At 40.4% G+C, this 26,276-nt stretch overlaps 1 protein-coding gene across 1 annotated transcript in view; it reads left to right on the forward strand.

Annotated features, from left to right (window-relative positions):
• The first annotated feature begins 15,843 nt into the window (after window positions 1-15,843).
• Window positions 15,844-26,276, forward strand: part of PGR (progesterone receptor) — a 38,207-nt gene continuing 27,774 nt past the window's right edge. Inside the window, exons 1-2 of the mRNA XM_049823142.1 lie at window positions 15,844-17,089; window positions 18,415-18,566. Coding sequence (XP_049679099.1) covers window positions 15,900-17,089; window positions 18,415-18,566 — 1,342 coding nt within the window. The 5' untranslated portion in view covers window positions 15,844-15,899. The remainder of the gene's footprint in view (window positions 17,090-18,414; window positions 18,567-26,276) is intronic.

A 26,276-nucleotide genomic window follows, 5' to 3' on the forward strand; every position in this document is an offset into this window, starting at 1 on the left:
GCTTAATTCTCCCAGAACAAGGATCTTCAGCGTCTGGATGGCTCACAGATTCTGAACAATACAGACTGAAACCAGACCACTGGGTCTCACCTGAATAACCAGACACAGCCAGCAGAATTTAACTGAGTACCATTCATTGCAATGTCAGAAAGAACAGGATCTTTTGGTTTGCATGGATAGATCTGTTTCCCTTTGACATCTTGAGTTCTAACTTCCCTCTCCTTTGTGTTCCTCTATTAGCTATACCTCTACACTTACATTTTGTTTCTGGACAGAAAATAGAATACTGCTTTTTCTAGCAAACCCTATCAACATGTATTGCTGAAAATGGATTTCTAATTCATTCTTTTACTTGGAGATGTTTTTAAAATCAAAAGAAGCACTCTATTTCATACTTTTTCAGGGATGAGAGAATCAAAGGAGCAGTCAAAAGCTCCTATAGCCACTGGCTAGCTTCAAAGACACAGAAGCAAGTAATAATTTAGGTTGTACAAATGTACATAAATGCCATGGCACATTTTGGAGAGATATATAGGTGAGAATCATTGAGTATAGATTCAATGAGGCTAATTCAGGACATACAGAATGACAATAATGAGGCTGGACCAGCAGATACTAAGGTGAAAATATTGGGAATAGATTTCTACATTAAAACTCTGCCCCATTATTAAACCTAACGTAAGCACCCTAATAAAACTTTGAAGTGAAATAAAGTTCCAGGGGTTATTTTACATCTTCTCACAATTTCCTTAAGTACCCAAATCACCAGGAAGCCCAGCCATGACTTTAGTCAGAAAAGTCTATTAGTGCCAATTTAGACCTGGCATTTCTGGCACTTGTACTCATGATCCCTGTGCCATGGTATGCCTCCCAGTCCTAGTTTCCGAATCATGCCGTGGCTCCCTCTCTGCCCACATTCCTGATTCTTTCCAGTAGAAGAAAGGGTACAGATGAGTCATGGTACACAGTCTCATCCTGACATGAACTCAGGATGTATTTAGTGAGCAGCCTGGAGGATTATTCTGGACCCCACATGTTAGGTGTATCTTGCCCGATCACCTGATCAACCTTTCACCATAGCCTGATACATTTCCCTCTATCTGATAACCTGGATGCTATTCTTTATGTTGTGGACTTGACACAGAAACACTTCAGCTAAAATAACAGAAATCTGTTGGTATGAGACCCATTTTGCAAGAAATTCTCCATCAGAGTGATACTGTGGCAATTGCTTTTGTAATGTATTGCAATTCTACCTATCCTAGAATATATATATCTGTATATGTGGCCTAAATATATGTATTATATGTTCCTATATATAAGCTGTCTAAATATGCTATATATACACACAATGTAACTTCTTTAAAGAAATACAAGCTTTCATTTATCTCCATTTAAGAGTATCTAGTATTCAACCCCACTGGTCAGGTGCTAGGGCAGTCACAGAATCACAGAATCACAGAATAATTTAGGTTGGAAGGCACATATGGAGGCCACCTAATCCAAGCCCCTCAACTTGTCCAGCTGAGTTTTGAACACCTCCAAGGATGGAAAACCTACAGCCTCTCAGAGCAAACTGTTCTGGTATTTAAAAAATAAAAAGACAAACCGGAATTCTTCATGTTCTAGTTTGCGCCTGTAGCCTCTCTTCCTACTGCTGTGCACCTCCAAGAAGAGTCTAACTCCGTCTTTTTGATATCCTCTGATCAGGTAATTGTAGACAGCAATAAGATTTCCCCTTTGCTTTCTCTCTTCCACACTGAACAAACTTGGCTTGCTCGGGTTCTTCTTGTACGTTCTGTGCTCCAGTCCCCTGACCAGTTTGGTGGACTCCACTAGCACATCCATGTCTTACTGGTACTGGGGGGGCCAGGACTGGACGCAGCACTCCAGATGTGTCTCACCAGGGCAAGGGGAAGGATCACTTCCCTATACCTGCTGGCTACGCTCTCATACAGCCCAAGATGATGTTGGCCGCCTTTCCTTCAAGGGCAATACCTCCCATGAGAACAATGTCATTTGTGGTTTTTTTGAGCCTTGGTTTTGGTTTTAATTAATCAATGCATCTTCCTATTTTTTTACCAAATATTTATCCCAGTCCAGGTGAAATGAAATTGTACATGAGTTCTGATGGGGCATTCATCCTTTAGTATGAACAGAGCAAAGACATTTAGAAAATTTTCCAGTTTGTTCAGGACTTTGGCAGTCAAAGAGAATATATTTCTATTGATTATTTCAACAAATAGATCTTACTTAATGAATATTCCTGGTTCTGTGATTTGTGCAGCTATTTCCTGGACCTTAGTCTACACCCTCAACTCCCAGCACGTTTTGTTAAAAGATTTCAGACCTGCTACCAGTTTGGGCAGATCTCCTTTTTCTTTTTTTTTTTCTTCTCTTTTTTCCTCCTGATGAATAAAACATATAGGAATCTTTAAGATTAGAATAATCCACTCAGACAATCACTCAAAAAGGAAGAAAAATAATTTCCATTACAGTACACGTATTTTTTCAACATGTATGGTGACCTCTGGCACACCATCACTGGTCTATGAGTTTCCATAACCAGCAGGCTGCTTTCCCACGTCTCAAAGTGGGTGAGCTGTAACAAAAGCTTTACACCATGAAACATTTAAAATCAAAAGGAAATTATAGCCTTCAACAAAGTTTATGTGGTTTTGTTCAGACCAACTTTGAGACAATCACCTTTGATAAGAAAGTGCACTTTCTAGTGAGATTAATTTCTTGTCTTTTTAAAATAACAAGGTCAGTCTAAAAAAAAACTATCGTCACAAACTCACAAATTCAAAACTCAGTTTGGGTTTTGGTCATGGTCTATGCTGAGCCACCACTAGACTGAAAGGAAAACAAGGAAAAACTTCAAGTCTGCTCTCTGTTGCATTTCCTTGCTGTTATGATAGACTAAATTACCTCTTGATTACTTGCTCCTTGTCCTCATAATTCTTCCATTCTTGATAGTACATGTCCAGAGAGTGATAAATATATAAAAAACAACTGCAAGCCTTAATTCACATTTTTAATTTTCTCCTTAAAAATGACTTTTGATTCTCCTGTCCAGCTCCCTCCTGCACAGTGTACACACCTACTGAGTCACTACGTCACATCTTTAATATCAGTCACAATTTAAAAAAAGAAACAACTGCTGCTTTTGCATGGGTCAGGACAGCAGTTCTAGTGCTGTGACCTGGTTCTTATTTGGGTAATTGCATTCTGTATTATTTGAAAGATTTTTAATGTTCTGGTGAAACAGAACATACTTCATATCTTTTCTGAACAACTGCTAACACTTTGGAACATTTACTGACTGAGGTTTATACCAGAGATAGAAACCTCTTCTGATGAGCAAAATCCTGCATTAGTAACAGAAAGCATGTTAAATGTATCAGTCTACAAGAGGCATCTAAATGTAACAGTATAATTTTCTGGTTTAAGATTCATTTTGTATTTATGCTTTGCTTACTCAAAAACTGCTTTCCCTTTGATTTCATAATGATGCCCAAAGCACAGAGCTGTGCCTCCAATTCAGATTTCCTTTGGGATCACACATGGTGGCTTTGGTCATGTTCATTTTCCCCATTTGCTTGTAAAAGGGTGAACATAACTAGGCACATGACAATTAGAAGCATTTTGTAAACAACTTCATATATTGTCCTGGGAATCACAGCACTTCATTTTCCAGAATATAGATGACTTTTAGATAAATGTCATATTAAATGCATCAGTTTCTTATTTTCAGTCCATTGTGATAGAGCACCTTCACACAAATACACTGTTGATCACTTTTCGTTACTTAAAAATCAGGACTGAACATTGTGTTTTGAAAGACCAGCAAAAGACGAGTGAGCTCAGAAACGAAGCATGCTAAAAAGATAGAGCAAATATAACTCATGGCAGAATGGTCATGCAATATAGCCTAGGGTTAAAGACTAAAGGAAAAGATGCCATTTACTGATAAGAAAGATGTACAAATATAAGAACAGATATGAAGCCAAATAAGAAAAGCTTGGTTTATATTTTTTAACCTTAAATGTTCCCTGTTTTGCTAGCAGATTTTAACATACTCAATTGGTATGTATTGCTCATGTATTCTGAATTTGGGACTTGGCAATAGGAGGGAAATTTTCTCCTAGCTCAGAGAGGAATGATACAGTTTGGACATCATCGGGTAGAGTCAGGGTAGTAGTAACATTCCTCAAATCCCAAGTAATAATTTAGGGAGGTTTAATCTATTTATATAAAATGGTACATAAATTATATGAGAGATGTTTATATAGTATAATTTATAAAAAAGATAAAATTTAAGAATATTTTACTATTAAAATAATACATCCCCCTCCACTTTTTTCCGGTGACTTCCAACAGCTTAGAACAAGTGTCCTATTCATTTATCGATTGTATTCTACTAGGAATCAAGCTTACACCCTATCTCAGACAGAATTTGCATCTAATCTGTTTATTCAGATTTGTATGCTAGTGTTAGCAGATTTTTGGTGGTCTATTTATTGGAAATGTTGCAGAAATCAAGCAGTTCTGGCTTAAGGTGAGATTTGTGGTGAATAAGTGATGAAGAAGAATAGGACGAACAGGCTACAAAAAAGCGAAGCCAGCCAGGCTTCTGTCTCTGCAGCGGAGGCTCCCACGGGTGCCCCAAATGTACTCATGGCATTGGTGTCACTGCCAGGCCTTCTCCTTTCTGTTCATCGCTTCCTTCATCCCTCCTGCCACCTGCTGCCACCACTCTGGGGATACCTCTGATAACCTAGTTCCTACCTCATTTATCTGTTTTTCCATGACCAGTGATAATTTTTTTTTTTTTTTTAATTTTATGGCAAACAGCACTACAGATAGCACCTCAGTATGCAAATTTTTTGTCATTACATTTCCCTGTGAGTGCACTGGCCCCTCAAAGTGAAAATGTAGCTATTATTTTTTAGCCTAAGGATGGCAGAAGAGGTCATGAGAAAATGACACCCTACCATATCTGTGCAAAGATGCTTTAGGGCCGGAATTTCAAAGCCAGCATATCTGGAGATTAATTTTAGGGCAGAGTGATTAACAGCTGTAGCAGGCTTCTGGCGTTGTGATTAAATGAACATCTTCCTCACATGTATCTATATTTCTGTACACAACAAACTACACCATCATCTTAACATTTATCTTTTGTTTTATATGAGATTAACTGAATCTCTTTTTCTGTGAGAGGCTTTCAGGATACTTTTTGTTCTGTTAAATACCTAACATAGAACTGGGGGCTCAGATCAATGACAGACACCTCTAGGGATGAATACAACACCAGCAACTACAACTGATAACAGAACTAATGAGGCTGTTTGGCAAAGGAATATTTTAGCCAGAGTTTCTCAGAATCAAGGACTAGAAAGTCTGTGCTCTTTACCGACATGAATAAACTTGCTTCTTTGGAGTTAGTATAAAACACAAGGAACCAGGTCTTTTATATCTTTCCATGTCTAGTTAAGGGACTCATCTTCAAATTGTCATTTTAGGTGAACATAAAAACAGTTTGTGTAACTTGAAGGTTTCGGTCTGTAGTAAATAATGTTTTCTCAATCTGTTAAACAGCCCAGAATTTGTACCAGTTTAGTTTAGATGGCCTTCTCATCTTTTAGAAAATCCACTTTAATTAAAGTGGTGACCTCTTATTTTTCATATTCCATACAAGTTTCACTATTTATTCCATTTATAAAGGGCATGTAGTAAAGTTAAATTTCAGTGATGAAATTTAATTTGGTCTGATTCACTTAAGAAGCTGAGCAGCCATCAGGTCTCAGGGGTATATCTTCCCTTCACTTTCTGTTGTTTAATATCCCATGTCCAAATCAGTGCCTAGCAGGCTTGTGGCTTCACTCTGGCCTTTTCTTTATCGAATAGTGAGTAATAAATTAAAATCTGCTGAGGTTTAAATTGCATGTTTGCATGGCAAATCTCGACTTCTGGGTTCCTTGACCATCTTTTTGTTGCTCTCAATATGGGGTCATAGTTCCTTTCGGGAGAATTTGGTGTAACTTAGCCCTTTTTGATCAGCCAACTGTGAAACACTGGCTTCATCTGACACCTTGAAAGCAGTTTACTACTAAGACAAGTATCCAGACCCAAAGGTACAAATATGAGTGTCTTCTGGGCTTCTTGGGAAACAATGACCTGGCATTTATTATCCTTAAATGACATGCTTTAAGGGGTCTTTAGAACTGGGAGAAAGAAAGAATATTCGTCCCTTGACAGCTTTTCAGTTGAATAACTTCACTGGATCTAATGCAGCCGTGCTGATCTATGGCATTCGAGTATCTCATACAAAACGCAGAGTCTAATATTTCAGTTCTATAATGCTCGGTCAATTCAGAAACAACCGGCAATACTCGGAGTAGATTTTACTGTCATACATCATCTGGATAGAACTGCACCTTTCAAAAGGTGGAGGATTCTACCTTGGTCTTTGCTTTTACCATCGCAGGGCATCTTTCTTCACGCCTTAGCATTTCTACTGCAGAACTGCCTAGCTCATGGACCCCTCACAGCTAATCCACACACACGATACTATTTTTTTTACCACGCAGCTAAATTTGTCACACACGTGCTTATCTGTCTTGTTCTCTGTAAATTATGGAAAAACACTACTTTGCCACACCATGGGATAATAATTTGGTTTTAATTTAATCAGGTAACTAACTCAGCCATTTTCAACAGGACGCTTTCACTCTGCTGTGCAGCAATAATGCAGGCCTCCTGTCTCCTCCTTACATTCCCCTTATACCACACACCCAGCGATGAAGATTGAGGAGGGTTTAACAATTAATAAACTAATTTAATTTCTGGAAATATTAATTGAAGACATAAACACTGTTTTCCCCCAAACTCTTAAAATCAGAAAACAGGCAAAGTAAATCTTCCTCTTGATAGCTGTTTTCCTCAAATGGCATTGTATAAATCAAAAGCTATTATTTAAAATTATCTTATCCAGTGAGAAAATTGGATCCATTAAATATAAAGACAGAGAACACTGTAAGACATGATCTGCAAAGCCCAGCCAAGAATGTCAACACACAGCAGAGGGAAAGATGAGAGTTGTTTCAAAACTGACAAAAACTTGAAGAACTATTTTGCTATAGTACTGTATTTTATGATGACACAAAAAGACCAAAAGGATGTTTAGATGAAAGCTTGGTAGCAATGTAAAGTTATATATCTGGTTGAAACTAGAAAATTACTATCCACCCACAAGAAGTTCCATATTTGCACATGCAGATTTTAATAAATTTTTAGGAAAATGGACTTTTCACAGACATACCTGTTTTCAACAAGAAAATCATTCATGCGTAGATATTAACTATTAGGCAATACAAATTCCTTATATTCTGTCTTAACAAATTTAAGTTCTCATAGTAATGAGTAACTACAGCACAATTTGATTTAGCTGTTGTTTAACTCAGTGTATTTTAACCAAGTAAATTGGTGAATTCATCAAAGAAAATACTGTGAAAAATCAGCATCTGTTTGTGAAGGAGCCATGAAGAAGAACTGGATAATTTCTGGGTGTAAGGAATTTAATGATGACAAATAATTAAGACCTTAATAATAATTAGTCCTTACATTCTGGGCTCAAATTTAAGATAACAGTATGTCCTAGAAAGAGCAAATAAAAGCCAAATGGAGATTGGTGAGGAAGTTTAAATTAAAGTATCTTATCGAGATCTGATGTGTGCTAAGGAGACCCTATTTATACAACCAGTATGACAGACTCAATGCAGAGTCCAGAGCCAAATTCCTGTTGGCAATGTAGCCCCATGTTCTCGCAGCAGTAGTTTTATTAACACAGCTCATTCATGTACAGAAGGTAGCTTGGTCTAACCTGTAGGTACGCAGGATGGCCAACAAAAAACCCTAATTTTTTAAATTAAGCGATTTTGATATAGAAGCTGTTGAAGGTGAGCAGACATGGAAAATATTTGTGTCATTTTAAAATTTACATATTCGTATAGAACCTTTCTCTCATTTAGGAGACTAAGTAGGCTCACATCGAATGCAACAAAGTTTCACAGCAGAGGTATAATATGGTGTAACTTAATACACGAAGAATGCCTTGAAAGACATATTTGTGCTTTTCTCTTTCCTGAATGATATGGCAGACTATTATTACAAAATTGGATTTTGCAGAATGCTAGAACAATTTTTGAGATTTATGCTATTACATTGATTATTTAGGTTACACCATGTCAAAGGGGCATATGTATTTTGGAAAAGTAAATTTATATTTTGGAAGCTTTGAATACTTCTATTGCTGGGTTCTAAATAGGAAATAAAATTATAAAGGATATAATTAAAGGAAGAATCCAAGAATCTTCTGATTCAAACAAAAGAAGAGAAAAAAAGGAAGATTTAGATCTCAGGTGACATCAGTGCAAAGCCCTTTTTTGCTCTAAGTAGTATTATGGTTATTGACTTCACATGATTTTTCTAATAGAAAAGTTTAACAGAGCTTTTGGGTTCGATCCCTCTTTTGCCACCCAAGAGTAATCTAATTGAGGTCAGTTCATCTACAGAAATGTGAAAAAACAACATGCCCACACCTGGGCACCCAGACCACTTAAATTCCAGCTAAGGCTGAATCAGGCAAATGTTGGCACTCACGTCTCTGCAAGTGCTTTGACCAGCCTGCTCTGGACTATAACCTAACCCTGCCTGTGCCACTGTTTTGAGACAGAAAGTTTACTGTTCCCTACCTCCTGTTGCACAAACGCTTGTGCAAGAAGCATGCAGCTAGGTGCAGGTACATTGGGCGTCTCTGGTTTCCTAGAGTACATCTGTGGAAAGCTGCGTGGTTTATCAGGCAGAGGTGGACAGAGCTGGACCTAGAACAACACGTAGGATGAGAGAGAGAGTAAATAAAATTACCCGGAATTCCATAAGAACCAAAACTCTCTGGAAATTTGTTATACAGTGGATGGAGTTTTAAGCAATGTTTAATCTTTATCTAGCAGTGATGGGACACAGTAAAATAAGAAACTCAGATTATTTTTTACATGCTTGATATGATGCCATTTAGCCATTTCCAATTAATTTTGGAATAGCTAATTATGATGCAATGGATTAATACTGTATTTCATATAAAAATGAATATATGCCTTTAACCTGAGGTTATGAAAAGAAACTGATAATTCAGAGGAGTTTGTGAATATGCTAAGGCTGAAGAGTCAACTTTGAGACTTCACGGGACAACCAAGTGCCTGCTGGGAAAATAGACTGTGAGTAGAAACAGGAGGAAAAACTTGGGAATATAATAAGTAGACACAAGATTAACCCTTGCTAAGACAATTTGAATTTGCATAGGAAGGTTGTCTCATAAAATTAAAGGTGGCAGCAAAGGCTACACAAATGTAAAAGAAAATCATGCCTGCTTCCACTTACGGTGCAGCTCAACTCCAAGGTCAGCTCTACTTCATCCAGCTTGTGAACTCTTAAGAAAGTGTCATAGTTAGGTTCAAGCCTCGTTTTATCTTTGTGTTGAACAGCACTTTCACATCAATGTGGATCTCCAAATTTACTTGTAAATTCCTGAGGTTCTCTCTAGTTTTCATCTTCTTTTCTATGATTATTTAGGACTCACAATTGAATCAGGACATTATTTTTAATACTTCTGAAGAATTATCAACTACTTCTTTCTGAATGTCAGAGATGCTAACATCTGTTTAGTAGCACTGGTTGCAACTTCCTAGTCTCCAGCCAGCAAACAAGACTTGTTGCAATCCATTGACTATCATGAATGCTAAGCTGCTGGGAGTCATTCCACCTAGCAGCACCGGGTTCAACTGTCTGTATACAGCCACTTTACATGTTTAGATGAAAAAATGTATTATTTCATATATACAGGTAATTGAATACCACATTTTACATAAAGCATCCTTTATTTCTTTGTCCTGAGGGTAGTCAATATAGCAACAAAGCCACTTTGAGGAAGATGATGGGTTTGAGTAAAGTTCTCCTAGCTAGGCCTTGAGGGATGCACAGCATCCTTTGACACCTTGAGGTGATGCATTCATTGAAAGCCACAGGACAAAATATTCGAGAAAGTTTTTGAGGATGTCATCTAGAAAGCAAGGACATTCTCTGTAGTGCATAAAACCAAAAAGCATTGCACTTCTCACTTCTCATGCTCCTACTTATTTTCTCAGCTACAAGTGTATTCTGTTCTGCAGTTCAGGGAGCATTAGCCAAAGTATAAACAGGCAAAGAACAATAAGTAAAATATATGACCTCTGTCCCAGCAGCAGCTATTACTTTCGTGAACATAAGTTAATACCCATCTATTTCCCTGCTTTGGACAATTTACAAAGATAAATGTGTCTCGGAGCCCACTTCACCCCCTGTATCAGTATTATCCCTGTGGCAACTTCAGTACCTGAGAGCAAGAAATAATGTCGTGTGCACTGTGATTAGCTTCCTTCCCTTCATCTCCTTTTATAACTCTATTGCTTACTTTCTTTGCTGCATACCTTGCTGTTTGCAGATGCCTTTTGCATTTATGTTTGTTTCAAGACACCCTTGTATTTATTAAGCCAACAATTTTGATAGATTTTTTTAATCTAATCATTTAGCTTAAGCTATAAACTGCCTGATAACAGATCACAGCAAGTAATTACATTGTGGCATGCCCTTGCTTAGGGGGAAAAAAAGTATGCTTACAGTGCAGTTTCCAAAACTATGATTCCAATAATATTTTTAATCGTTGTAGTAGAGCACATTGATAACTGCATTTTAAGGATTTAGGACTTTGTTCAGACCTCTTACGTTAGGCATTGATCTTAGACATTGCACTGCCAAAAAATCATGGCTCTTAATCAGAGTGCTTCAGATCACAGAATTCCTTTCCATCTTTAATAAGAAGACATTAAGTGTCTCTGAAGAGCTCCAGAAGATTAATTGAACTGTCCCCACAGATACCTATGACTCTTACCTGACTAGAGAAGCCTAATCACCTGGCTCAGATGTGAACATTTACGATCAGACCTCATCCCCTTAAGTTAAGAGCTTCCATGACTTAGCTGGTACTTCAACATTATGATCTCTGAGAAGTGCATATTTAATGTCTGCTGGCATCCTAATTTAAGTGAAATACAGCATGCTAACTATGGGTCTAAATATTTACAGACTAGGGATGCTACCACAGAAGTACATATCTCCAGGAACTGTAACACACCAAGAATGTGCTGTTATTTGCGTGACACCACTATTTTTTTTTATCCTCTATACTACACGCTGACAACGTGGGGGGTTTCTGTAGTGTTGGAATTGCAACATGCAGTTACAGAGGTCTAATTTTTTTTTTACAAAAATGTTATTTCTGTGATAGAAGCAAAAGCCTCTGAGCCTCTCCTATAGCCTCTAAGACTCTCCTTATACAAGCCGCTTTTTTTTTTTTTTTTTTTTTTGACCATGAGCTCAGAAGCTCTTTGAAGCGTATAGTCTTTCTTCCTCTTTGTATATAAAAAGTGAATCACATTTTTGGTTGTATCATATCCTAAACAATAATAGTACAAAATTGCCAGGCATTGATTAACTGTGAAAAAAAACCACGTTATTTTTAACTTCTAAGCTCTGTTCTCAAAGACCCTGTGCAGAACACTGTTGTGGTCACTATAACTGTATGGACTGAGACACTAGTTCAGGTTTTCTAGGGTAATCAATCTGTCCTTTCCCAGATTTAAATATTAAGTCACTAACTTTATGGTGCTGTTCATATGGAGCGCTCTTGACACACAAATGGAACACTTTAGTCTGAGAAATGAAACTTTGATTTTGTCGACCTTCAGGCCATGCTTCAAGATTATTTTAAGAAAAGGTGGTCATAGAAAAGGTTTGCGATTTTCCTATTTGTAGTGTTTGAGGAGACTGTGTACTTGTCTTTGTTTCTCATACAGCATTTTTTCTTTTTATTTAAACCATCAACATTAGAAATATTTTGAAGGGTCTATAAAAAATTTTTACTGCTTAAAAGTGTACAGTTGAATGTTTGAATGGTCAAACACATGCTCAGGCACTACTTAAAAAATTAAATGCAAGCCTACAGCATTACAAAGAGAGTTCTCAGTACAACTGTATTACTATTCCTGTCAACATTTTATACAGGAATAGTGGTGCAAAGCAAGACAGCTGAGAAGTTGCGTTAAGTGCAGCTTTTACTCATCCACAGTTTTTGAACAGAGCAAGGTAATAGTCACAAAAATAATTTGAGCTCTCAAATATTATATTTGCAAGTTCTGGTTGAATTTTAAAAAATGCAATAGTGTCAATCAAACCCTCCAATGTTTTATTGTTTGGTTCAAAATAGGTCTATTCCGAAGAATAAATCTATTCATACTGTTTGCTTTTTGAAATTTTGATATCCAAGAAAAGCTTACTGAATATAAAAAAATGTCATTTTCAGATCTGAATTGAAAATGTCAGTTTCAATTTTAATGGCTTGTAAGTGAAAACTAGCTGGGAAAATACCATGAGAAAACCTGTTTTTCTGTAATGGTGATTGCCACAACAACAGAATGAATAAATCAAAATTAATAAATGACATCACTAGAATGTCAATAAATTTGATAGGGCATACTTTGAAATGTTCTTACTTAAAAAACTTGTGATACCATAGCAATATCAGAGCAAGTATCCAAATGATGTGAGAAAATCTGACAAAAAAGGAAACAAATGAATCGCAGAATCATAGAACGGTTTGGGTTGGAAAGGATCTTTAAAGGTCATCTAGTCCAACCCCCCTGCCATGGGCAGGGACACCTTCCGCTAGACCAGGTTGCTCAAAGCCCCATCCAACCTGGCCTTGAACAGGGATGGGGCGTGAAGGTTATGGACAGAATAATATGAAGAAAATAGCAAGTTTCCAGTGAAAGTTCATAGAAATCATGTGAAGCTGATGCGAATCAAAGTCCAATAAATGTCCTAAAGGACGCCAAATGTTTTCCTTAAACAATGACAATTCAGCGTAATTACTGTTATCATTAAAGAACTGAGTATATTTGGCAGGTCATAAAAATGAAGTTAGGAAGGACAACAGAAAACCTGGACAATATTTAACTGCTAACATTTAGACAAATAATGCAAGTAGTAAATGTATTTCTGGTGAATTTACAGGTATTTATAGTTATATGGCCTTGTTAGTGTAGAATTTTAGCAGACAAGTCATGAGCAGCAGCAATTTGGTCTTGTGGAAGGAAATTGCTCGGTGCTGCTTTCCTTTCAGGACCCCCTCTATTCCTGCAATCTGTAGCTCTTTACCTCTCCTAGTCCTGAAGAAGTAGTAAGGAGGGAAGTCACTGTAAGGAAACAAGTCTTTGAAGCATATTTCTGTAAAGATGCAGGCCATGAATGCTGCATGCATTTGGGGAAGTGGAAATGAGAAAGCAAGACAGTGGCAATAAACAGGCATGACAACTAGCTGACTAAGCATGAAAACATCGGGGAAAACCAAAATGAGCACGCAGATGAACAGTGCTGGAGATGAACTTCTGTCTCTTCTGAGAAAAGGAAGGCCTGGGAGCAGGGAGAAAAACCGTATCATAAACCCCAGAAACTCAGTAACCAGAGAAGCACTTCAAATTATTTGTTTTAATGTCATGTCATAACAGAACTGGATAGCGCCTTTTGAAAGCATTCTTTTAATGGTGGTTCCACGGATAGGTTTTACAGAGGCATCTTCAATTCTTGCCACTTGCTGGTCAAACAGTTCTCTCCCCTGCTCTCCCCTGCAATATCATCAGTGTGAGACACTGCTGTTCAAGAAATATTCCTATACATAACAAGTATACTTTGATGTGTATCGTTCTGTTGAACCTCCTGAATGTATATATGCCATCAAAGTTTTAAAGTGTTAGTTATTATCACAATGCCATAATTCTTTCACAAAAAAAGAAACCAGAAATATTTTCTCCTACTTCTTAAAGGAATAAAAAGCAGACTCCCAAAGCAGTCTATCAGCCAGTAGTATTTTGCCAAGAATAATGTAGAAAGTACAGACCACATTGAATACGATTTATGTGAAGCCATTGCTTCTATAAACTTGACCTGTATGATTTCTGATGTTAGCTTTCAGAACACTGAAATAATTTCAAAAAACTGTGGTTTTCTCCCCAGGAAGCTGTCCTTTTGAGTCTGAAAATATACTGAAAGTAAAATAACAAAAGCAACTATTTCGCGGTGATCAGGGTTTTTGAAAAAAGGCGTCTTTTCGGAAAACCGTGTTATACTTACAGAGCATAAACAAGCACATAACAGCACACATTTCTCTACGAATCCAAAACACACTGTTTCTACTCAAAGTCATGAGGACTACTCCTATGCTAATTCATTCTTTGTATCTTTCAACACAAGTTTCTTTTCTGAGACTGCTATATAACACAAATTATACGAAGGGTTGAGGTTTTTCTTTCAATCAGTAATTGTCTTACTGAGCTGAACGGGTTCTGCCACAAAGCCAGCATTTTCCACAAAATGCCAGGCAGCAATTAGCTGGTGATAGCTTCTTGGTCAGAACTAACTTGAGCTGGATTGTAACTTGCTATACGCAGGCTGGCCAACCAGCCCCTGTAAACCAGGTCCATTTTAAATGTCCTCTCATTCATCCAGACAAAGTAATTCAAGGGAAATATCGGAAGCATAGAATGCCCCATTTTCCCAACATTTTGTAGAAAGAAATGTCGCACTTTCTTGGTGTAGAGGATACTTTGAGGTCCCTGAATGTAATTTAAAGCACTTTACAATGTCTTGGTTTCTTTGCCTCTGGAAAATGGATGCCGTATCAGGGGAGGAACTGGGCCGGAGCTTAATCCTGAAAAATGACAGTGAACGTCTGAAGGGGACGGTGAAAAACAGACAAAAGGAAGACTATACCGTCGTCAGTGCAAACAAGCAAAGCCCGTCTTGCTCTCTGCTCTCCAAAACAGCGACCGACCCAGTCTGCCCGTAGCCCGTGCCCGGCCCGGCCCCGCACTTCTCGGGACGGTGAGGCGTGAGGAGGGGGCACCCGCACCAGGGCTGGGGGGGGGGGGGGGGGGGGGAGAGGATGAGGAGGCAGGGAGAGAGCCAGGCGGCGGGGAGAGGGCAGAAAGAGCAGACCCGAGGCACGGGGAGACGGACGCGGAGGGAGAGGGATGCGGGCACGGCGGGGCACGGCGGGGCACGGCGAGCCACGGGAGGGAGGGCGGGCCGGGCCGGGACAGGCGGAGCGGAGGAGGAGCCGGTGGAAAAGCCGCTGTCGGAGCCGCGGAGCCCGGGACCGGCCGCCCCGCGCAGGCAGAGCGGAGCGGAGCGGAGCGGCGGCAGGCCCGGGAGGGGCGAGCCCGTGCCCCGCAGCGGCAGCGCAGCCCCTCGGTAAGAGCGCGGGCAGGCGGCGGGGAGGGGCGGGAGGGACGGGCGAGGGAGGGGGCGTGGAGCCGGCGTGGAGCCCGCCCGCCCGGGCCGAGCGGGGACGGCGGGAAGCAGTCGAAGGAAAAGCGGATTCGGGGGGCAGCGAGCGGCAGCCCGCTCGCCCGCCGCCGCCGGAGCGTGGCGGGGACCCCGCCGTCCCGCCCGCCGCTCCTCCCGCCTCCCGCCCACGCTCCGGTCGTTTTCCCCCCCCTCCAGGCTGCACCGCCCGCCGCTCCCTTTCACCCCCCTGCCGGCGTCGGGGGCCGGGGCTGAGCCGCCCCTCCGAAGGCAGCGCCATGTGAGCGGGACCCGCGCCGCCGCCTCAGCGGGCGCGTCCGGGATGTGAGGAGCCGCCCGCAGCCCGCCGCCGCCCGGCCGCCCCCCCGGGCCGAGGAGTCACCGGCGCCCAGCCCTGCCCCTGGCCAGCGAGTCACCGACGCCCAGCCCTGCCCCGGGCCAGCATGACCGAGGTGAAGGCCAAGGAGCCCCGAGCGCCTCCGCCCGCCAGAGACGGGGCGGTCCTGCTGCAGGGCCAGCCCGGCCGAGACCCCTTCCGCAGGGAAGCGGAGGCCATCGACATCGCCCTGCACGGGCTGCTCTACCCCAGGAGCAGCGACGAGGAGGAGGACGAGGACGAGGAGGCGGAGGAGGAGGCGCAGCCGCAGCCCGGGGAGAAGGAGGAGGAGGACCGGGACCGGGACCCCCTCTCGTACCGGCCGGGGAGCGGCTCCCTCTCGGACAAGGACTCCCTGGACACCGTCCTGGACACCCTCCTGGCGCCCGCGGCCCACGCCGGCCCCGCCCTGGCCGCGCCGCCCTGGCCCTTCTTCGGGGCGGAGACCGCGGAGCCGCCCGGCGCCCCGCTGAGCCGCGGCCCCCCGCAGAAGGCGGGCGAAGCCGCCCCGGGGGCGCCCGGCCCCTCGCAGCCCCCGCCGCGGCCCGCCCCGCTCTGGCCGGCCGGCGACGCACCGGCCGCCGCCGCTAAACCGCGGCCGGCGGGGGCGGAGGGTCCCGCCGCGGCCCCCAAGGCCGAGGCGCCCGGGCTGCCGGCGCTGCCCGGCGGCGGCGTCGGCGTCGGGGTCCGCCCGGCGGGAGGGGTGCCGGGGCAGGAGTACCTGCACGTGCCGCTGCTGCCGCTCAACTCGGCCTTCCTGGCCTCGCGCACGCGGCAGCTGCTGGACGTGGCGGAGGACGAGGGCGGCGGCGGCGGCGGGGCGGGTCCGCGCCCCTCGCCCCCTGGCCCGGACCTGGCGGCGGGCTACCTCTACCCGCCGGCGGACGGCAAGGAGGGGCGCTTCGCCTACGGCGACTTCCAGCCCGCTCTGAAGATCAAGGAGGAGGGTCTCGGCCTCCCCGCCCCGTACCCGGGCGGCAGGGCCACCCCCGCGGCGGGCTGCGCCGACTACCCGCAGCCGCCGCGGGCCGGAGGGCAGGAGCCCCCGCTGGAGTGCGTCCTCTACAAGACGGAGCCCACCCTCCCGGCCGGGGCCTACGGGCCGCCGACCGCCGACAGCCTGCCCTCCACCTCGGCCGCCCCGCCGGGCCTCTACCCGCCGCTGGGTCTCAACGGGCACCAGCCCCTGGGCTTCCCGGCGGCGGTGCTGAAGGAGAGCTTGCCCCAGCTGTGCCCGCCCTACCTCGGCTACGTTCGGTAAGGCGGGCGGCGGCGGCGGGCCCTGTGGCGCGGGTGCCCTCGCTGAGGCGACGGGCCGAGGGGCCGCGGCCGGCCTCCTCGGCGGGGGGTGGGGTGGGGGTGTTCGCGCCTTTTGCGCGGGAAGGGCGGCCCTGCCGCGGGGGCGAGGGGTCTCTCGGAAGGTGCCGAGGCAAAGGCGGGCGACGTTTTTACTCGTCGAAGCCCCTTTCTGAGGTTCTTCGGCGGTAAGCGAGCGCAGCCGCCTTTCCGCGTTTTGCTGTGTTGTCGGCGGGTGTCCCGGGGCCGTGTGAGACCGGCACAACGGTCACTTGCCGGCTGGCACCGCTCCCCATCTTTTCGGCAGGACGAGGCTGCGGGGGACGGTGCGTTTGTATCGCCGCGATGGTTCGGTGCCGGCTGATGTGGGAGCAAGGGACCGGCTGCAGAGGGGGGGAGCGGAGCGTTGTCCAGGCTGTCCCGACTGACAGCGGGCCGATATGCATGAATACCCAAATGTTCTCCGAAGTAGTGTTCCCGACTTGGGGGGGGGGGGGGGGGGGGGGGGGGGAGTTAATTTCACACAAGAAAAGAAAACTGAAGCACTTGCATATTGATGTGCTAGAATGAAATAGCTTACTATCATGCCAAGACGCCGTGCGTTACCTAGAAATAGATGCAAAAATACGTATATGCAGTGCTTCAGTTTCAGAGGAAATCCTCTGGGTTTGTAAACATAATGATTAAGTAGGTTAGTCTGTTTATTTTCTTGGAGAGAAATTCAGAAGTACTTTTCACTTTCTTCAGAGTGCCCACCATAGTTAGCTGTTGATGTGACTGCTGCAGCTGAATGGGAAGCAACAAATATTGAAGACTTTTCTCGCTGCCATGAAACTTTCCCATGTGAAAGAGGCTTTTGAAATTATTCAGCTGACTTCTATCTGATTCTGTCGCTGTACCATTCGATGTACAGGGGGAAAAAAAGGGTATCAGTCAGTATGACTTCACTCACAAGTGCTGTTGATCTGAGGAAGATGAACGTTTTAACAAAATGTTTCTGGATTGTACCTTTTTTAGCTAAAACGGATTTCAATGCACCTGTGCTTTTTGCCCACTGCTTGCTTGTTTAATGACTAGCCAGATGTTACAAATGTGCCTTTTACCCTAGTAGAGACAAACGCTTAAGCAGAAAGGCAGTCGTACTTTGGTTTTGTTCATGTCCTCCTGTAGCTTGATTGCAAATTTAAAAAGGAAGCTTTTAATAGAAAACTGATTAATACAGCTAAGTAGTTAACTGTTGCAAAAAATAGACGTTTAATATCTCTTAATTCTTTTTTCTTTTGAAGGCCAGATACAGAAACCAGCCAAAGTTCTCAGTACAGTTTTGAATCGCTACCCCAGAAGATTTGTCTCATCTGCGGTGATGAGGCTTCTGGTTGCCACTATGGAGTACTTACCTGTGGGAGTTGTAAAGTCTTCTTTAAAAGGGCAATGGAAGGTACTATATGATGCCATTGTTCCTAATTATCTGAAATATATCTTTCTAGGCACTGCTAAGGACATACTGTTTATTTATTGCTGATCTTTTAAAATATCATCACTGTAGTCGTGTTTTTTGTTTCGGCAACTGTTTAAATATTACAGTGAATACTGACTAAATTATTTCTTAATTGATTTTGCTAGTGTTATTTGTTTTACTTTAATTATTTGCTATTTATTATTTACTGTTTATCAGTTAGTCTTTCCGAGTAGGCAGAGTTTCATAAAAACCTTGTGTATTACACAATTTGTTTTAAAAAGTGTAAATGCCATTCAAAGGAAGATTTTTGTGGGTATGAACTAATGACAGGCTGATACGAATTTATTTTGGCTTCATTCTCTTTTTGAAGTCGTGGAATTTTTCTTGCTTCCAAGATGCAGAATTCGGCTTCCTGAGAATTATGGAAGTATTTCAAGTCATAATACTAATAAATGGGTTTGACTTTTGCTCCAAATAGCCATTAAATTACAAAGTCAAGCTGCAGGTTTAATAAATCAGTAGCAATACCTATGTTTATCTTTTTCTTTTTGGATTATATTATATGCCTTGTCCACTGAGATTTTAAATATGAATACAAGAGCAGATTGCTTTATATGGTTCGACTGATGAAGCAGTGAAACAAATCCTTCTACATTTTATGCTTTGTCTCCTTTTCTGATTTTTATCTGATCCTGTCAGAACTAGGATATTCAAATTTCTGCTCCATATACTTAACAAAACCATTGTTACAATGTATAGGATTCCTTAAAATAAAAAAATTGCATCATGTATTTTCTTGTTGTGATACATAGTTTATTCAACTTTATAGGGTTTATTTCTTCAAATGAAAAGGGGAATATTGGAAAATTAAAAGCTTAGCAAAGTAATGTAGTTAGAATTTTTGTTTCAGTATCCTATTACTTTCTACGTTAAGCATATGCTTGTGTTCTTCCTTTATCATACTAGATACATGCAAAGTGATAACAGTAGACTAGATGGGCTAGATGAACTTTTGAGCTAGTGCTGTGTTTTCTCTAATACGTTTAATGGGATTCACAAGAAAGCCATTAGAAACACACGTGTTAGGCTGCAAGGAAAACTCTTGGCTCTTAAGTCACTTACAGGAATGCATTTAAGTTTCACTGGCTGTGCTACCGGGTCTCCTGGTTTGGCTTCACATTTTTGGCTGTGTTTCTTTTGGTAAATCAGCCATACACTTTTAAAGAAAAAGTCAGGGAGCTGAAGTTTTAAGAATGAGTGTAATGTAATTTATGAGTGCTATATTTTAAAATAAGTTTTTTTATTTGCTTTTCACCTAAACAGTAATATTTTAGTGTTTTATTTGAATTTGATTCTATCATTTTTGAATTTCATTGCTTTTCCTGAACTAGTGTCCAGTTGTGTTTGTACAGTAGGTGAACCTGCTCAAAACCAGATCTTATTACTGTTCATCATAAATATTTTTGTGATAAATATGAAGAAGCCATATAAATTGGTAGTAGGAACATCTTAAAGTTGTTTTGACTGATTATTTCATCAATCTCTGTATTTGCAGAATCTTACCAGATCAAGAATATGGACATACAGAGAAGTGAGAGGTCAATACAGTTACACAAACAAAAGGCTTATGTTTTACATAGCAACGCCATACTTTCAATTTTTAAATTATTCCAAAAACTGAGAGTATGGTGAGGAAATGTGTCTGGGTTTTTTAGTAAGAATATTCAAAGAATGGACAACTATGTCAGAAACCTGAATACAATAAGAAAAAATACAGGTTATTGCGTCTTATGGGAAGGAATGACAAGCATGAGCAAGATGAACAAATACAGTTACCTGGTTTTGTGTAGAAAGTGCAAGTCTACAGAGAGTTCCTTGAAGAGATAGACTTCTTATTTTAGTGGAAGCATAGGATATAATTACTAGCATTGAAATAATCCCATGTATGGATAGATACTTGATTTCATTTAGACTTAAAGTACTTTTTTGTTTATTTCTTATCAGAAATAAAGGTGACAAATTACTCTTCTCTAAGAAGCAGGAGAATATTTGTATTGGAAACGCAATAGAAAATAGAGATAGAAAAATTCACGGTGGCAATTGTATAAATGTGAGACATTTTTCTTATGTAAAATGTCACCCTGGCCATCATTTCTTTGAGTGGGACTGCATTATTTACCTTTTTGAATTTTTAGTACTGCTACAGACGTGGGTTTTTTTTAATAATAATTCATGCAAATAATATGTTAAATTTTATAAGTGGAAATTCACAATCAAAACTCTACTTTTCATATACTTTCCATAAAGTACTGATCACTGTGAGAAATTAAAACATGACTGGAAATAAATGGCTTTTGCAAGTTCATGGATTTTCTATATTTCGAGATCTTTTTAGTACGTACGAGGTTTTCAAGTGCTTAGATGATATGGTACATAATATAGTGGTATTAAATTTGTCGGAAAAGGTCGATATTCTATTTTAATTATTTCTGTAATCTCATGTATGTTGCTGTTTCAAGTCTAATAGCCTCTGTAATTTTTTTCACAGAAATTGTCCTATTCATACACCATTTATTTTACTCTCCCTTAGTGTGTGGAAAATAGTGTGTTAGTTAAATGCTTCCTTTGGGATAAAATGGACTGTTACCTTATCCAGAAAACTCCATTTTCCATCTCTAATCGTTTTGAAGAAACCCCAGAGCTTATTTAAATTAACTCAGAGCGAAGAATCATTTAAAACCATATAGGCAAACCTAGAAATGTTTCTGTACTATGATTGAGTATAACTGGTAGATACACATACAGCTTGATAGGGGGTCAGAACTGTGTGAGGAACACTAAGATGAAAGTGTAGATTTAGAATTCAGTTATTTAGAATGTTTGTTGGCAATGAATTCTTGAGTATATATGATTTGGTAAATGTTTTCTGTCTTTTGGGTTCTTGGCTCCCCATACGTGGCTATATATGCAAAGAAAAGGATAGTGTTAATTCAATAAGCATATTTTCCTCTAAGCAGAGTCTTGAAGTAGGTTAAACAAAAATGCAAGTCCTTTTTTGGGGAAACTGTAGTATAGCAGGTACAAAAGAAGTTGGTGCTGGAAGTGGGGAGGAGAAAAGGGAGAAAGATACTGTTTTGTTTTAGGAAACATTTAGTTGCATTTAGAGGTTGTACATTTTCTGTTGCTGCCTTACAAAGAACTGATTTGCTAGTCAGTTGATTCATTTAATGTACAAACAAATTACAAGGCTTTTTAAAAATGCTTTAAAGATCTCATTTGGGTATAATGAAAATAACAAAAATTACTGTTATTTATATTCAGTTAAGAAATTTGAAGAGACAAAATCGGATTCAGTAAGCTGATGGGGTAGTGCCGTTCCTTTCAGTGAGCTTAGAGTGACAAGCAGTTTGGAGTTAGCAATCAGAAAAAATTCAGAAATAATATTTAAAATGCTTTCAGATATGTGAATTACTACATTTGCAAAGTAATTTGCTGTTGATGATCAGGCATTATTTAAGTGCTACTGATATATCTCGTTCATGGTAACAGAAATAAGGTATAATATTTCTAATGAGGCTTTAGGAGAATGAAGATTAAGAAATGAACTCATACTTTTTTAGCACTAAATAGTCAAATGGTCATTAGTGATGTATCTTCATGTAAAACGATGCAGGGCAACCATGATCAAAATGCTTGTGTAACACCATGGTAAATTTCTATCCTGAACAGGAACTCAGGGTGTGGAGTTTTGGGTTCTGGAGTTACACTGTTGCTAACAGGTGGTTTCCTGGTGGCCTGCATTCTTGCCTTTTTGTTGAAAGTGCCTCCTTTGGAGTAGTTTTACTAATGAAAAATTAAAATTACTAAATCCTGAAAAAAATTCCAAGTGCTGTGTTTCCTATAGAAAGCCCCACTTCTTATTTTTGTTCTGTATTTATGTATGCACTTTGTTTATATTATTGACATCTAATGAAAAGTAGTTGCCCAAACCTGAAGAGTTTGAGGCCAACATAAATACATGATGCTACAGCAGATGGGTTAGAAACTAACTCTTGATTTGTTTAAATAACTGGGACCCTATGACAAAATTGATCAATTGATTGATCATATAGAAGATTTGTGTAGTTCTAATAAGTGCTTCAGGCTCACGGTAACAGCTCTGTGCAGATAATAGCATCAGGGAACAAGCTCAGCCATATGTAGTAGATAACATTTAACTGACAAAGGGTGAACTTTTCTTCTCTCTGAGACCTGAATTTGGCAAACTCTACCTGACAGAAAATAGGGTTTCCACAAGAGTTTTCACTGTCTGTATATGGAGAGGTACCGTGGAGGAATTAAAGATGAGCTACATCTACACAGTAAGAAGGCTGACCATGACTTCAACCAAACTTTGTCATAAGGTTTATCTGACTTGTGTTACGTATAGGCAGTTTTGTGATGACAGTGTGGTTCACTATGTAAACAGTGAAATACTATGCATAAGGAAAATTGTTGGTCTAAACAGTTGTGCTTTTCTGCAGCGTAAGAATGTAAAATGGCACAGCATGCCAAATATTTTTGAAAATGCCAACCACTAATAGAAAATCCTCTTTGAAAACGGTGTGAAATGCAATACTATAGTGACCCTTTTGGCTGTGAAATTGATGAGGTGGATGTAGGAAGTTCCTTTTTCTCCTGACTTCGCAGGGATTTCTAATTTTTAATCCAACTTTCCAGGCTGGATCTTGGGATCAGAACTTGGTACTGTAAACCTGATAGTGATGAAAGTTTCAAGAAGTAGAAAACATACAAACATACAAAGCATACATATGGCAAGTTGAGAGATTAAAATAACTTAATATAACAGATGTAGTATTATTAAAGCTCTTTTATTTTGCACATGACCAAAATGTGTTAATGTACAGTAAGCCAGGTGTATTTCCGAATTCAAATATACAAAGTTACTTCACTGAGGGTCCTAAAATTCAAGTAGCAAATGTCACTTTTGTGAAAACAAAGAATTTGCATCGTGAAAAGAGAAAGCAGAAAATCTGTATTGATACATAATTATTTTCATCGTACTTCTGACTTTAAAAGTATTTATTGTCCAGCCATTTGACAAACATTTATTTGATGAATTGATTCGTGTCGTGTCGTGAGGCACAACAACTGAGTGAGCTAAGATTGCATTCATTCTAGTACTTTGGCTATTGTGCTAATGCTGGGCTTCCTACTGCTCTCATTGTGACTTATTACTGGTTTCCTGACAGGCATGGCTTAGAACATAATGAGCTGCAGAAATGTGAATTACTAAAATTACTTAACTTTATGTAGAATTTTAGAAACAGAATTGAATATTCCGTTAAACATCTTTTCAGCTGAAATAAAAGCTATTTCATGTAGTGTAAAACTGCATGCTTTCAAGAGCAGCAGCAACTGACTGCTCAGTGTTGCTGATAGTCCTCTGTTCTAACTTCACATGTGCATGATGTGAGTAACCTGAGCTGCTTATCTTAAGTTCACTTTACAGTGAGGGGAGAGAAACAGGAAATTTTAGGAAGTAATTCACTGACTTTTTAAAAATATCTATGTGGGATGAAAATACCATTACTCTAAGAGTAACTGTTTCTCAGCCCTGAGTATAAAGGAGTGTCAGGTGAGGATGTACACTGTATTTGGTGATACGAATCCCACCCATATCACACAGGTAGCCAATACATTTCTGTAGTATATAAAATAAATATATGAAATACTTCATCTTACTTATTTTTAAGTATTATAAAGTATTATCTATACAAAGTGTTATATATTATTACTGTATTATTTTATATCTAAAATACACTATTATTTTAGATATAAAATAATATGTTAAATATTAAAATACTTATAAATTATGTAAGTATATAAAATGTAAGTATTTATAGTCAAACTGTTATCTGCTAAAAATAGATTTAGGTTTGACGGTGTCCATCTCCTTAAGCTGTGTGTCTGTTCCACAGTACTGATGATGTACTAGTAAGAGGTGGTTCTTTATAAACTACTGAGTGGAAAGACTTAACAAATGCTATGTTACAATCTGCTGTTATGTGTAGCAATACATGGCTGGACTTTAGAGGTTTCCCGGTTATACCCAGTCACAACTCCTGCATCTTCACAAGTGGCTGTTGCTTAATATCAGTTAACATCTGAGCACATTTCAACAAGCTGGAATCTTCTGCAGTTAAAACACAGAAAGAATTACATGCAGACATTGAGATCCAGGAGAATATTACCCTATTCTTGTCCTGTTGTTATGATACCATCTTCCCTTATCCTCAAAGACAATATTTTATGGGAGATTTGTTTCACCAAGCGGTAGGCATTTACAACGTGGACATCTGTATTTGGGCTAAACACTTTAAATGTCCTTTGGAGAGCAATAGGCTATTAAAGAACCAAAATTTAGACATCTACTCAAGATAAATTACATCCTAAAGTGCCTGTTTTTCTCTCGTGCCCAAGAACGGAGTGTATGCTACTTGTTTTGATGGATATCTACACTTCAGAATCTAATTAATCAAATGAATCCTCTCTTTACTGTTTTTCAGCGGTTTATTGTCCATTGGCTGTTTAGATCAACAGGCAGCACTATCTGTTTTTTTGCACATTGTCTTTTTCTGCTACTAATGTTGGGGGTTTTTTCTACCTTTATTACTCTTAGAGCGAGTGACCCTGTTCCACTGGTTCAGTTGTAGGACAAGTCAAGGAATAAGAGGAAAATACATATGAAAAAACTTACTATGGCAAAGTGCTGTGATACTTTCACTGAAATTGTGATGATGAGATGACTGAAATACAAATATAATCCTTCTTATGTTGGTAGAAGAATATAACACTCGGGGATCAGAAGAACAAATGGTACTTTAATGATGTATACCTCTAAAATAGTTGGAGTGTTTTTAAAGTAGGTTTTCTGTTCAAATCCCATGTTCTATATTTATAGGAAATAGACCCCTTACTGACAAAAAAGCTGACAATTCCATCATTTTACATATTTATACCACTGATGCAGTTAATTACTTAAAAACGGTGACCAAGGAGCAATTGTGACACAGTGCCATAACAAGAATTGGAAATACTGACTTGTAGAAGCCAGCATCTCATTCTGAAAGGTATTAGCTGTGAAAATTTTTTTACTGTTGTCCGTTCCCTTATTTAGACTCAAAGACTTTATGTCTATCAAGATGTTGCAGTGGTAAACAATCCAGGCAAACCCACTGAAAATCAATATGAAACAGTAATCCTCATTTTGCAGTTCAGATATTTTCTGTGGAATAGGTCTTAATTTTGCTTCATTTTGTTTTTCTGTGTTTTGTTCTTGTTGGAAATGGTAGAACAGACAGGGAAATTAGAAAGATTAAAAAACAGGATTGTACCTCTGTTCAGGAATGAATGAATACAGGATAGCTACATTTAATTGTTCTGTTTTGTAGATATCATAAAAACAGTGTGCTCAGGTTGCTGTCTGGAGAAGTGATTTTGGAAGGAAAAAGACAATGGTGTTGCAGGATTCACAGCAAAAGGCAGGAAGATTTTGAGATTAGGATACAAGAGAAGGAAAGAGTCAAGGATGTTGCAAACGTTGGAAGTGGTTTGTTGAAGTGAAGGAAAGCAGTGCAAGATACATGGTGGTTTGAAAATGGTGCTTCACTTCTAGAGAAACCAATT

Source organism: Accipiter gentilis, chromosome 19 (assembly GCF_929443795.1).
Source record: "Accipiter gentilis chromosome 19, bAccGen1.1, whole genome shotgun sequence".
Lineage (NCBI taxonomy): Eukaryota > Metazoa > Chordata > Aves > Accipitriformes > Accipitridae > Astur > Astur gentilis.